Genomic DNA, 13288 nt, shown 5'->3' on the forward strand with positions numbered 1-13288 from the left:
ATTGTTATTTTAATCTAACTTGAAAGTCAATTGCGCTAAGAAATCATGACACTCACTTATAGAAGAATGAGAAGTTATGATGATAAAGATTTAGGGTTGGATTTTGGGATGATTCCTTCGGGTTTTGATATGGGTGGTCAAGTTTTGGTGATTTGAAAGGAATTGATTGGGTTTTATGTTTTTGATTATATTTTGATTGTGGGTTGTTTTCATGCTTTCTTGATTGTTGGCAAGTCTAAAATCTTTGTGAGAGAGGGCTTGGTCATAGGCGATAAGGATGGTTTTGTAAAATTAGTGTTTCATTTTGTTCTTTAATGTATTCAGTGTAATTTGATTGAAATGTTATATTGTCTAAAAGAACTATATAAATGTTTTGTATTTTGGTGGATCTTAGATATTTTTGGAAAACTGATGAATTTCTTTTTAATTAGTGTTTAATGATGTTAATCAGATTAAATCATTAAATAAACCAAGCACTTGCCTTGCAAGTGCCAGGCATGTGCCACTAACACCAGTACGGAAAAAAAATGAGAGTTCAACTGTTTGTGTTTGACAAAACGATTTAGGAAGAACTTAAAACGGTAGTCTTCTATTTATATGAAACGTAATTACTTTTTTATCCTTGAAAAGTAGTTAAGTTTTTTAAGTGTTGTTGGGTATATATTTTTCCTCTTTAAAATTTTCCTACTCTCTTTATCCACCTGTTTGTGGCCGTGAATTTTTTAACCCAATAAACAAAACTTAAATATTATTTGATAGGATCATTACTTTTTCTCGAACAATGGATTCTAGTTAACTTAACTGGTAAAGTCTCTAATAGTTGAATAAGAGATTTAAAGTTCAATCACCGCCTACATCAAAAAGTCGATTGATGTCTTGTTCTAATAATAAAGAACTATTATTAAGAGCGGACACTATAGGTTGAAACTCTCTCTTAATAATTAAAAAAAAAAAAAAAATTTTCTCTCAAACAGGCTGTCAATTAACTGCAAAAGAACTCAAAAGACAAAACTAACCTTATAATTTTTAACTTTTCTAGGATAAAAGTGTAACTAAATCACCCATTACACATCTACCCACTTATTAATTAATATTAAAAAAAAAATCACAAAACCGTAAACAGCTCAACAAAACCAGATGCATGAAGAAGTCACTCAAACATTCTCACTTTTTATATAGACTAAAGATAGAAATATGAGGCGAATTCTCTCTCTCAAACACAAAAGAGAACTCATTTTATCTTTTTATTTTTTTTTTTTTATTATTATTATTTTTTATAAATTGGGTGTCAAAATTAACACGTTAATAATTAAGGACTTTGATTTTTCAAGAATTGAAGTGAAGGATGAAATTAATACACTTAAATATATGTACATATATAAATATATAAAAGGATAAAATTGAAACTGTGAGAATCGTTCAGCAAAAATAAATAAAGAAAGACTAATTCTAAACAGATTTTTTTCTCATAAATGACTTTTTAATTTTTTTTAAAATAATATTTTATAAGACAGTCTTATGAGACTCGTCTCACAACATGTGTGGATTCCTCCTTCAGCGACGCCCTTGTCTTTGTGTAAGAGACAGAAAAAGGCGAGGAATGGTACAAGTGTCATTTAATCAACCAGTACGAATAACATTTTAGGATTAACTAGGATAAGAATGTATGGCGTTTTTTGTTCCTGAGACAGCTAGAACAATGAGATGCTTACTTGGTGGTTTCTGCGGTAATAATGCCGAACCTAAGGGTATTCAAAGGACAAGTACTACAACAAAATTGGAATAGTCACTATAATCCTGTCCAAAAAAAAAAAAATCACTATAATTTTTTCTCTATTTTCGTTTTTTTGCTTGAAAATACTTTTTTTTTGGGTTAATTTATTCCACTGTATGTTCAGATTCATCTGGGAGAAAAATTGTGTTCAATTCACAGGTAACTAATTTATTTTTTATATTTATTTTGTTAAATCATGAAATGATCCACTTAATTAAGTCATTCAGATATTCATAATTTGAAATCCTAAAAGTAAAACAACATTAAATTCAAATTTCTATGGCTTCTTGGAATTTTCTAAAGCGCACCTGAACAGCAACATTATAACTCCTAAAACATTTCCTTCCTTTTATTTAAGCAATCAATTAGGAAAATAAGAACTTTGAGTATTTATAGTTTAGTAAATTTAGTTATTTTTTATTTTTTTTTATTTTTTTTTTGAGATTTTAGGTTCAATTCTGGAAGATCCCACGTTTTTTTTCTTGATATTTGATATTAAGCTAATTTTGGCCCCCGCTAATTAAATTTCCAACAGAATTCTTTGGGATAAAATGTGTTTACTACCAATGAATGCTACCTATTTTTGTATGGTAAATGATAATATATAAATAATGCTTGGAAACTCAGTAGTGTGTTAATACATTGGAGAGAATAAGTAAAGTTGCTCATTACAAATGGGCAGGCAAGCTTCCTTCTTCTTCTTTTTTTTTTTGTTCCCTCAATGATGTAGTATATTTCCAACTGATATGTTGAACTGTCCTTGTTTTATTTTTTAGTTTTTTTCAAAAATAAATAAATAAATAAAGGATTGAGGTGGTAATGACATTCTTTATGGTGTTCAATATTTGTGATTTGAAACTTCAAATCACATCTCCCTCCTCTACTATTATCTACCTATCTCAAAAAATTATTAAATTTGGGTTAATTTGATCACTTGTGCACTTAATGTATTTGTTCCTTTAATAATTAAATGGGCTAATTAAAAGTTGTTAGGCAAGCAGCTAGAGTCTTTGCTTAGTAACCAATTGTCAAATTATTGCGTGTGCAGAATCTGGTTTCCCATGATTTGGGTTTTTTTTTTTTTCTTTTTTCCCCAGATCTCTAGCCTGTTTTGCTTGATAATTGCTTCATCTTGACAAGTACCTCTTTATGTGTAGGTTTGCTGAGAAACCTAAACTAGAGATGGAGGAGTTGACAAAGTTTTTGGAGTATCATGTTGAAGTTGATCCAGAAAAAGCCAGAGAACTAGATCAGACTAAAACAGGTGCAACTCTCTCTTCTAAATGAACTTAATCTTGAACAATTGTATTAGCAGTTATAGGGTTTGAAGGTTAAAGAATGCTCTCTAATGATATACTACTAGGCAATAACCTAACTAAAAAGTACTAACAAGTTTGTTGTAAATCATATCACTTTTGCTACTTACAAAAGCTTCAATTCCTTTAGACTTTTAATTTAGTTCTCTCCCCTTACGAAGGGGGAAAAAGTAATTTTATTATTATTTTTTTTCTATGTCAGCATTCTGGATTTGTTTCTGTAATTTGCAGAAACTGAAAATTATGTGACAAGAATCTTGAAGCTTGTCAAGGATGAAAATGAATGGAGAAAAGATGGAATCACAAAAGATCCAAAGAAAGAGTCAGAACTTGTTGGACTCGTCGAGAACTTTTACAAAAGGTACAAATCACTCTATGCCATGTATGATCATCTTAGAAGAGACTTGGATACAGGAATTCATGGAGGAGAAGAGAAAAATTTTCCTTTGTCTCCTTCAAGCTCGGACTCGGAATATTATTCCTCAGACGAAATAGATGGTAATAATGGCAAATTGGAGAATGAAAATCAGGAGCTGGCAGGCAGCATCGTGCAAGCACTTGAAACTGAAGAATTTGAAAGTGCTGATCCAAATCATAAGTTGTCCTCTACTGAAGGAAAAAAGGAATATTTAAATTCAGATCACATGGCAGCAATGCGCAAAATTCAAGAAGCTGAGAAAATCAACAAAAATCTGAGGGTTGAAGCTGATCAAAGAGAAAGGGAACTTCTGGCTATTGTAAAGGAGCATGAGGCGCGTAAAACTCAAGCATCAGGTAGGATAAGGGAGTTAAAGAGTCAGTTAACTGGCTTGAAATTTGAAGTTGAATCCTTGCATGACCAGAAAAGAAATATGAAAGCACATATTCAAAGCAAAACAACTGAAGCTACACAGCTAAAAGAGACAAATATTGGATTGCATGCCCGGATTTTGCAACTTGAGTTTTTGTTAAAAGACAAAGGAGATGAAGTAGCTAGCCTCCTGGAGAAACTCAAAGACAGTGAGAACTATTCTTCACTGAAAATTGCAGACTTGATAGAGGAAAAGGAAGGGCTGCATGCTAGAAATCTTGAATTGGAGAGTGCATTGACAGAGAGGGGACACGTGATTTCTGCTCTTCAAAAGAAATATAAAATTAAAGAGAATGAAGCCTCCACTCAATTTATGACCTTATCAGCACAAATTAACAATCTGCAACAGGATTTGGATTCTTTGCAGACTCAGAAAAGCCAGTTGGAGTTACAAATTGAGAGAGATAAACAAGAATCATGTCAAAGACTGACCCTTGTAGAAAGTCAAAACTACGAATTAATAAGCAAGTTTGGAGATGAGAAGAGAACTTTGAAAGAACAGGAAATCACTAAAAACAAGAAAAGTCTACACTTTGCAGAAAGGAAGATAGAAGAACTAGCAGAAAAGGTCCGCAATAATATTGAGGATAATATCCGTCTGTTGTGCCAAAGAGTCCTGGTCATAGAACATCTACACAGTGAAAACAAAGACAACTACAGGATGACAAAAGAGAAGTATGAGCAAGAGATTAGAGTGCTTGAAGCCAAGACTGCAACTTATGGAGCTGAGATAACAAAGATGAGGGCTATAGTGGAAGCAGCACACAATACATTGAGTATATCAGACCTGGTGGTCAATAAGCTTGAGGTGGACAACATCAATGTTCTTAATCGTATTAACAAGATGTCAAATGAGCTTCAGCATGCAAAGGAATGGGTGACAGAGAGAAATAAAGAAATGAAAGCACGGAAGGTTTATACAGATTGTTTAGTTGCCCAACTTGATGACAGGGTAGAACAGGAAGTCTTGTTAAGAGAGAAGGTTTGGAATTTGGAAGCAAAGGAAAACAAGGAAGCAGAGGAAAAGCTGAATCTGAAGAAAGCCATTAGCCAACTTGAAAAGAAGGTGGGGGAATTGGAGAAGAGTATTAAAGAGAAGGATGAGGAATTGTTGAGTTTAGGGGAGGAGAAGAGGGAGGCCATAAGGCAGCTCTGTGTCTTGATTGATTACCAATATAGCCGTTATGATCATCTCAAGAACTTAATGTCAAAGATGACCGCTAGAGGAGGAACAAGAACTTAGGACGGCTGTAATAACTATTTCGTTTTGTTTTGATAATTTGATAGTTACCATAGAGAATGAGTATCAACCAATTAAGTTACATGATTATTGGCAACTGTTAGAGTTAGTTCTAGTTGTCGTTTATTTTAGCATATTAATAAAGGGATGAGTATCAACCAGTTGAGCTACATAATTTTTGGCAACTGATAGAGTTAGTTTTGTCGTATATTTTGGCACATTAATAAGGGTATTTTTGTAATCATGTTATAAACCCTAATATAAATATATGCTAAGGTATGGGCTTGATCAAGTTAATGCCCTCAACCTTTTCTTTCTTTTCTCCGTGTCTATATTCTTTCTCTTCCTCATTATTCTCACTTAACCCTAAATCTCCGTATTCTACAACTTAAATGCAACTAATTTGCTTCTAATGATATTGACGTTAACCCACATTACACAATCTAATAAGTGTTTTTGTGGCCTCTCTCTCTGCATTATTATTTACTTGACAAAAAACTTTATCGATCGAGCTGAAATAGTATATCAATAATTATTTAATATATCGAATATTATTCATTATTCTTCTCATATATAAAATATGAATCTCATAATCATATCTGATCCCCGGACTGAATCCAAAGGTTGTGATAGGGAGGATGGATATTGAATGTATGAGGTGTATGACTGGGCCCCTTTTTGTACAAGTATAAATAGCATTGCTCATTCAGCCAAAATAAATAAATATCATTGCTCGTTTTTGGTGGACGGTGGACAAACATTTCACACAAAAAGACAAACATCTCTAAAGACATGAAAATCACGTGCTAATATTGCTATCCACGCAATTTCAGATTAAAAAAATAAAATGCGAACTAATTTCGAAATGACAAAAACATTTTACCTACGCGTATCGCACAGAGAATGGGAGACACGCTTGTTTTTGGTTGACTTTTGAAATTGGAAATTTATTTGCACAGAAAATGGATTGCTATAAAATTTCCATCATTTTTATTGTATTGGATTATGCCCATTTTTTTTTTTTTTAATACAAGAAGATCTAAATCTAATAGTTAGTAACTTAGGGCCTGTTTGGTAGGTTAGTTTGAGTAATATTGTTTGAGTGTTTTTGATATACATGTGGGTGAAAAAGTGTATTGAAATATGTGTAAAATTATTTAAAATGTGAAAATATTGGTTAGAACTAACCAACCAAACAGGTCCTTAGTGTGCATTTTGATGACAGAGGCATGGTTTTTGTAGCGGCCGAAACAAAGCAAAAGATCTATAGAATATACATAGTATTATTGAAAAATCAAATCCCACTGGCCAATTTCATAAAGATCAATAGGATGTCGGAAAATTTTAGCAGGAGATTGATAATAAGTACATTAAGTTCTATGATTCTGTCAATGCTGCCTTCAAATCTATTAGTATTGCACTTGCACTTGAAGTAAACAAGTCGAAATAAAGACAAGACCAGAATTATTGTACAAGAAATATATAATAGTTTGCCTTTATCCCATCACTTTTCAAAGGGAAAAACAAATAACCTATGTAAAACTGTGATTTACAACTATGTTTTAATGTTGGCTTTAATTCCATGTCAAATTTGATTGTATTTTTGTTCTATCATTTCCTTGTTTTTATTGTGAGATTTAATGTAAGAGTTGGTAACGATTTGTGAAGAAGGAGATTTCATGACTAGCTCTTGAGTGACAACCTGGGAAAGGCCACATGAGAAGCACATGTTGGAATCTGAACAGTCTCATGCTAGGTTGAATTTTGCGAGTCACTTCGCAACTCAGACCAAGTCGCGAGTGATCCGCAAAACTCACTGCCTAGAGCTTTTTAAAGTGTGTTTTTCTCATAACTTTACCAACACTATATAAGCCTACATTACCCACGAAATTGTAAGGAGTTTTTCCAAACAAACTTTTGAGAGAGAAAACCCTCACTATACACTTGAGAGTTAGAGATTGTAAACACACAATCATCTACATCATTTCTCTAAAGTTTTCCTCTACTCCTACCTCTCCATCTACACATCCTTGAGAGGTTCTTAGCCCAAACACTTACCTCATCCATTATGAGTGTTGAGAGAAGTTTTGGTGTGTATGAAAGTATTGGAATAAGCCATTGATTGGGGGATGCAATTTGGAGCTAATTGCGGGATCCGAATAACAAGTGAAGACATGGTTTTGTGAAGCCGTTGGTAGTTGGAACTTGAAGGGTTCAAGTAAATTGGGTAGATTAGGCTTGGAGGGTCTTTTTGATATTCGTGTACTCTAACTTTATTTACTAGTGGATCAATTTCAGTTTGGAGGGCCGCGGAGAGGTTTTTTGTCGAGTACTTCAATTTCCTCTTTGATAACACGTCTCGGTGTTATCTTGTATTTGCATTTCTGTTCTCTACTCTTTAAACTTTACATTTATTGTTTATTGTACATGCTTATGCCTTAGAGTAGTATTCCAGTTTTATTACGATTTATTTACTCTTGTTCCACACTTAATTAAGTTAGAATAAAAGTAATTAAGCCGTAATTTAGAATTAGGGGTCAAAACTAGTTATAGTGTTTTACACTATTTGAGCTTTCAACCTATAATGTGGGAAATCAAATGTGAGGAGAGGATCCTTCAAGTGTACACCAACAAAGGACCAAAGCATGCTTCAAATTAGAAAAAGCTTATTTACTATATCTGAGACTAATCTGTGGGGTTAATCAGAAGTACTTTGAAGGTTATGTTAAATAACAATGGTGAGAGAAAAATTCCTTAAAATAGGTGTGTTAAAGTTTTTTTAATGACAAAATTTAGGTACAATACCTTAGGTACTGTTCATTAGGTTCTTAAAATTTAGCTATGTGGCTTTTTCTCATGGACGAAACTATATTTTTAGTTAAGTATAGCTATATAACTGAATTTTAAGAGGTGAATCTCAAAAAAAAAAAAACCTAAGTTTTGCCCTTTTTGTCAAACCTTTGCATGGAGCAATGTTTGGATGTCCTTTTTGAACTATATAAGGTTTGTTGATAGTGGGCCTTCCATGTTCTAACTTCTAAGCGATTGGGTTTGTGTCCCATGGCTTTTTGGCCCAAATTCTTTATGTTCCACACCCAAGATAATGTTAAAGACATAATAATTTTCATAACTATTAACATGATAAATTGCAATTGGATCAACATCACTTTCATATAGATTCGCCATTATCATAACTTTTATTTACATCAATCACAACATACTACCTCAACAGTTAAAAAAATATTATGAAAATTGTTATATTTTTAAACTCGTTGATAAACCTAATGATATGCCAATATAAATAAATACCTCAATTACTTTTGGCCATTTATGAACACCATCAAATGCAAGCAATGTTTTTTATTTTTTGGTGTAAAAAAAATGCATGTAATTACCATGCTCTTTTTATTTTTATTATATTTATTGTTTTAAAAATGCTCTTAAACACCCCTAGAGATAAATATTTTAGGGGAAAAAAGGAAATAGAGTAGATGAAAGCTTTAAGAAATCAAATCCTAGCATGAAAATGTGGAAACCATCATGTGAAATCAAATCCTAGCTTCTCCCTTTACCGAAAACTACAGGATGGATTCCATTATATTAATTTAAGCTGTTTGGCAATATGTAAAATATTTTCCAAGTGAAAATATTTTGTGTAATGGAAAATATTTTTAATTGTTTATCTGTGTTGTGGAAAATTCACCAGAAAATCATTTTCTGTGTTTTGTTTTGCATGTAAAAACCTATGGACAAAGTTTAGCTACAAAACCAGTTGTAGCCTAAGACTACAAACTGCTCTAATAAAATGACATATGTAAAAAATAGCATGTGCATTGCACATGATTACTTAAGTAAACTTAACTCAACTGATCCTAGTTAACTACACCACCTATTAAATAAATAAACAATAAAATAAAAACTAAAAACCAAAGTATATACGTATGATGTGATCTCTCTCTCTCTCTCTCTCTCATGGACTTCTCTCTCTGTAAAATGTAACCCAGAACCCAACTCCAACTGATCACCCATAGCCTTCTATCTCTACCGCCGGCCGGCCAACCTAAAGTAGTCTGGGAGCTTCATTTTCTGTCAGTGGTTCATCAAGCTATACGGTAGTTGAGATCCTTGATTCTGATATAGTTCCTGCTCCGTCAGGGTACTAGCAAGGTTCTTCCAAAGAACATGACAGACTTGAAGATGATTTGAAATTGACAGGTGAAGCCCAAAATTTTGGGGAAGGAACAAGGGTTGAGAATGAGAGGGTACAGAAAGGAGTGGCTAAAGGGAGAAGTTGCTCTAGTACCTTCAGGAATGATGGAGGGGAAAAGGAACTTAAGCTTACTGGATTTGAGGTTGTGGGCCGGCGGTGGAGACAGTATAGGATTTGAGGTGGTGGGTCAGTGGTGGAGACAGAGGGTTTGAGATGGTCGGTCGACGGTGGAGACAGGAGGGTTTGGGATCGGTGGAAGCTGGGTTTCTTCGTTGATTTTGGAGCTCCTCAGCGGCTTATCTCTAATAGTTGACCCAATGTCTGGGTTTCTTCGTTGAGAGAGAGCGAGAGAGATTATACGTTCTGGTTGTTTTGGTTTTTTAGAGCCCGTTTGGTTTGTCAACTGAAAACACAGTGTTCAATGTTTAAACACTGAACACTAGTGTCCAAAATTTGAAACAATATGTTTGGTGACAGAGTTTAAAATAGGGCTGTTTGGAAATGGTTGCTCAAAAACCCCTGTTTGAAATATATTTTTTGAAACATGCTCGGCTGTGATTTTAAACAATGAACAGACGTTTCTGATGGCACAACGGTAATAAAAATTGAATTCAGTTTTCACTGTGCTCGGACCCACTGATCAGCTTTTTTCTAATGTTTGTCTCCTCTCCTCTCTACTCTCATTTCTTCAGTCTTCACGCCCCAAAGAATATCATCAGTCTTCACGCCCCAAAGAATATCATCTCATCTCTCCTCTCCTCTCTACTCTCATCTCTACAAAGAATATCACAGTTCGAACTCCATTACTCCTCTCACCCACCTCCATTACTGCTCTGACCCAGCGGCATTCCACCTCACCCCTCACGGATCTGGCGCCATTACTCCTAACAGTAGCTTCATAAACGCGTCAAAATCCCACACACACATCATTTGGAAGAAACCCCTATGAATCACAGTAATCCCTTTCTCCCAATTAATTCCTCACCAACGACGCTCTGTTGCTAAGGAAAAGGCAAACTCACACAGTCTGAAGGGGTCGGTCAGGTAAAGGTTTTTAATTTTGTTAATTACTTGTTTCAGCTTTCTTTCACATCCCAATCAAGTTCAGATCATTTCACATTAATTCATGTTAGGGCTTCTTTTAATCCCATATATTCTTTCAGATGGACGCCTCACTCCCTTCCTCATCCACCTCTCTCGTGCATTACAGAGCATCTGCTTCCTCCTCTGCTTCCTCTTCTGACCGTGTTCCCTTACTGGTACGTCTGTGTAATATATAGTGAATCATGCTTCTAAGTTCTGTTTTAATCTTGTACGTAGCTGATTGAAAAAATCTCTTCATTTTGTGGCTTGCTGATGTATGCTTGTTCTGTGTTATGGTTTAATGTTTTCGTTGAAGTAGAAAGGGAGTATGTATAAACGGTTGTGTGAGAGAGAGACTTCAACTATTATATAGGGTTCCCATCCCCTGCAAATATCTCCAAACATTTTAAAATCCAGTACATGAAAATAACTTATACAATACACTGTTGGTCTATTTAGTTGCCAAAAAGTGGAAGGAGGGGAAAGAAAGTTTGGATTCCTAAAACTACCATTTTAATCCCAGATAGCTACAAGCTCCCTCAGGAAATAAATGAAGCATAAGTCAAATGTGGGTAATCACAAACTGTGAAAAAAACCTGCATATACAAAAAATTAAGTGAGAACTTCTTAAATGGTAGATCTATTCTTAAATTAAGTTATTATCAAAATTTTCTTTTCTTGAAATTATAAGTGCATGAAAAAATGAATGTGGTAATTCACAACTAAGATTTCTGTTGGCCTGCTTGAACTTGGTGTTGCTAATGCTGTTAACCTCTTTGGAGGTTTTTGTTGTTTTGAGTGTACTATTATCCTGACTGTGTGTTGACTCTTGTTGTTTTGAGTCTGGCCTTTTGGCTGGACTGTGTGTTGTTGTTGATGGTAGTTCCAACTTCTCAGATTTACATACAATCTTTGAAGCTTCACTTCTGTGTATGATAATTGAAAAATAGTATTGTGCATTCCTTGAAAAGATTCAAAATAGTATAATTGCTTCTTTATGTCATGAACGAAAAAGGCTTCAGCTTTGGTTTGATACATTAACCTTTCAACATATATTCAACTATAAATTTATAATATGCTCCTATGCCTTCATAAATATACAATGCCACTACAAGTTGAGCTAAAACTAATGTGTATAGAATGTGTATCTTTGTATTTTCCTTTATATGGGGTGAATTTTCTCTTATATGCCTGCTGCTTGGGTCTAGTAGTAAGTTAAAGATTTTAAATCCATATCATAGAAGACCATTTTACGAGTCTATGTAAGTATACCAACATGTATTTAGATGGATGATGCCGAGAATAAGAAGTGGCCTGAAGCAGTTGAGAGACATTTTATTGATATCTTGTTAGAAGAGGATGCTAAAGGGAATATGCCCCAAGGCCAGTTCAAGTCTGGAACTTGGACAACATTTGTCAATGAGTTTAACAAGTGTGCGTCTAAAAGTTACACCAAGGCACAACTTACACAAAAATATCAACGACTGAAATAGAGACACCGCACATTCTCCCAGCTCATCGCACGTACAGGAATGGGATGGGACCCCATTTCAAATACGGTGACGACCAGTGACGATGCTTGGGCTGCTGCATTTGCGGTAAGTCCTTAAATCTGACTTAAATATCAAAAATATAAAAAATATAAAAAATATTAGGTTTATTGGCTTATGAGTGTATTAATAATAGTGGCTTTAAATAGTTTTTTTGTAGCATTTTCCCATGATGATACTTTTAGGAATGGAATAAAATCTGACTTATATATGGGGTTTACTGTGGGTTTAATGGGGTTTAATGTGACTTATAAATTCTGACTTATATCTTTGACTTATATTATTTTATTTATATTATTCATCTGTGAAATTACTCAATGTCTACAATTTCCTAAAAAACCTTTTTGGCTTTCTGAAATTTGGAATAAAGAGTGTTGTTATACGGTTATTATAAATTAGCCATCCACTTTGTATTGGGTTTTATATCAATAAAACATCTAACCCAATATATATGGTTGTTAATAGGTCAATCATAGATTCAAGGAGTTCAAGAGAAAGGGGATGAGACACTATGAGCTGTTGGGCACTCTTTTCAATTCAAACACAGCCACGGGTTTCCTCCAAATGTCATCTGCCCAACCAGCTCCCAATAGTGATGAAGAGAGAGAACTTGATGCAGCCTTTCTATCTAAGAGGGTACATGTCAATGTCAGCATCGATGGTTTGGATGACGTGGAGGAGTTGCCCACACCGAGTGAAGCCCAAAGCCGGAGGCAAGCTGAAAAGCGGCCAGCTGAACCGTCTCATTCAAGTGGAAAAAGGAAGAAAGGGCACTCCCTTGAATCCATGACTGAGGCAATATGGGGTTTTACTGACATGAGGAATCGTCGGGGGAAAAAGTCCATCGACACTGGAGACTCTACTGTGGGGGCTGACCCTGAGTCAATTACAGCAGCTGTAACTCTTCTGAACCAGCACACCGATGTCGATCATGTCACGTATTGCAAGGTCGTGCAGGAGCTTCATAACGCCAAGAGTAGAGCTGCTTTTTTTGCCATGACGGTTGATAGAAGAAGGGCCTGGATTGAGTTTATTGGGGGTGGATTGCAGTAGTGGTGGTTGTGGTTGATAGTCTAGGAAGTTAACTGATGATGTGCGCCGTGTAGACAGCCTAGGAAGTTAATTAGTACTCTTAGTTTGGTTTAATGTGAATACGCAAAGTTTGTATTATGTTAATACTATGAACAATGTTTGCATTATGCCTTCCTTTATTATGTTAACCTCCTTGGGACATGTATGGTATTTATGTAAGAAATATGTTTTGT

At 34.6% G+C, this 13288-nt stretch overlaps 2 protein-coding genes across 2 annotated transcripts; both read left to right on the forward strand.

The window, feature by feature from the left end:
- Positions 1–2945: 2945 nt before the first annotated feature.
- Positions 2946–5185, forward strand: LOC115969963 (COP1-interactive protein 1-like). Its single transcript, XM_031089607.1, has 2 exons — positions 2946–3038; positions 3322–5185. The coding sequence occupies exons 1-2, from the start codon at positions 2957–2959 to the stop codon at positions 5181–5183; spliced, it is 1944 nt and encodes a 647-aa protein (XP_030945467.1). The 5' UTR covers positions 2946–2956; the 3' UTR covers positions 5184–5185.
- A 6820-nt stretch (positions 5186–12005) lies between these two features.
- On the forward strand, positions 12006–13076 carry LOC115970202 (uncharacterized protein At2g29880-like). The gene is made up of 2 exons (XM_031089862.1): positions 12006–12071; positions 12489–13076. Exons 1-2 carry the CDS (start codon positions 12006–12008, stop codon positions 13074–13076), a joined length of 654 nt encoding a protein of 217 aa, XP_030945722.1.
- The last annotated feature ends 212 nt before the right edge of the window (positions 13077–13288 follow it).

This window comes from Quercus lobata, chromosome 12, assembly GCF_001633185.2.
Source record: "Quercus lobata isolate SW786 chromosome 12, ValleyOak3.0 Primary Assembly, whole genome shotgun sequence".
Lineage (NCBI taxonomy): Eukaryota > Viridiplantae > Streptophyta > Magnoliopsida > Fagales > Fagaceae > Quercus > Quercus lobata.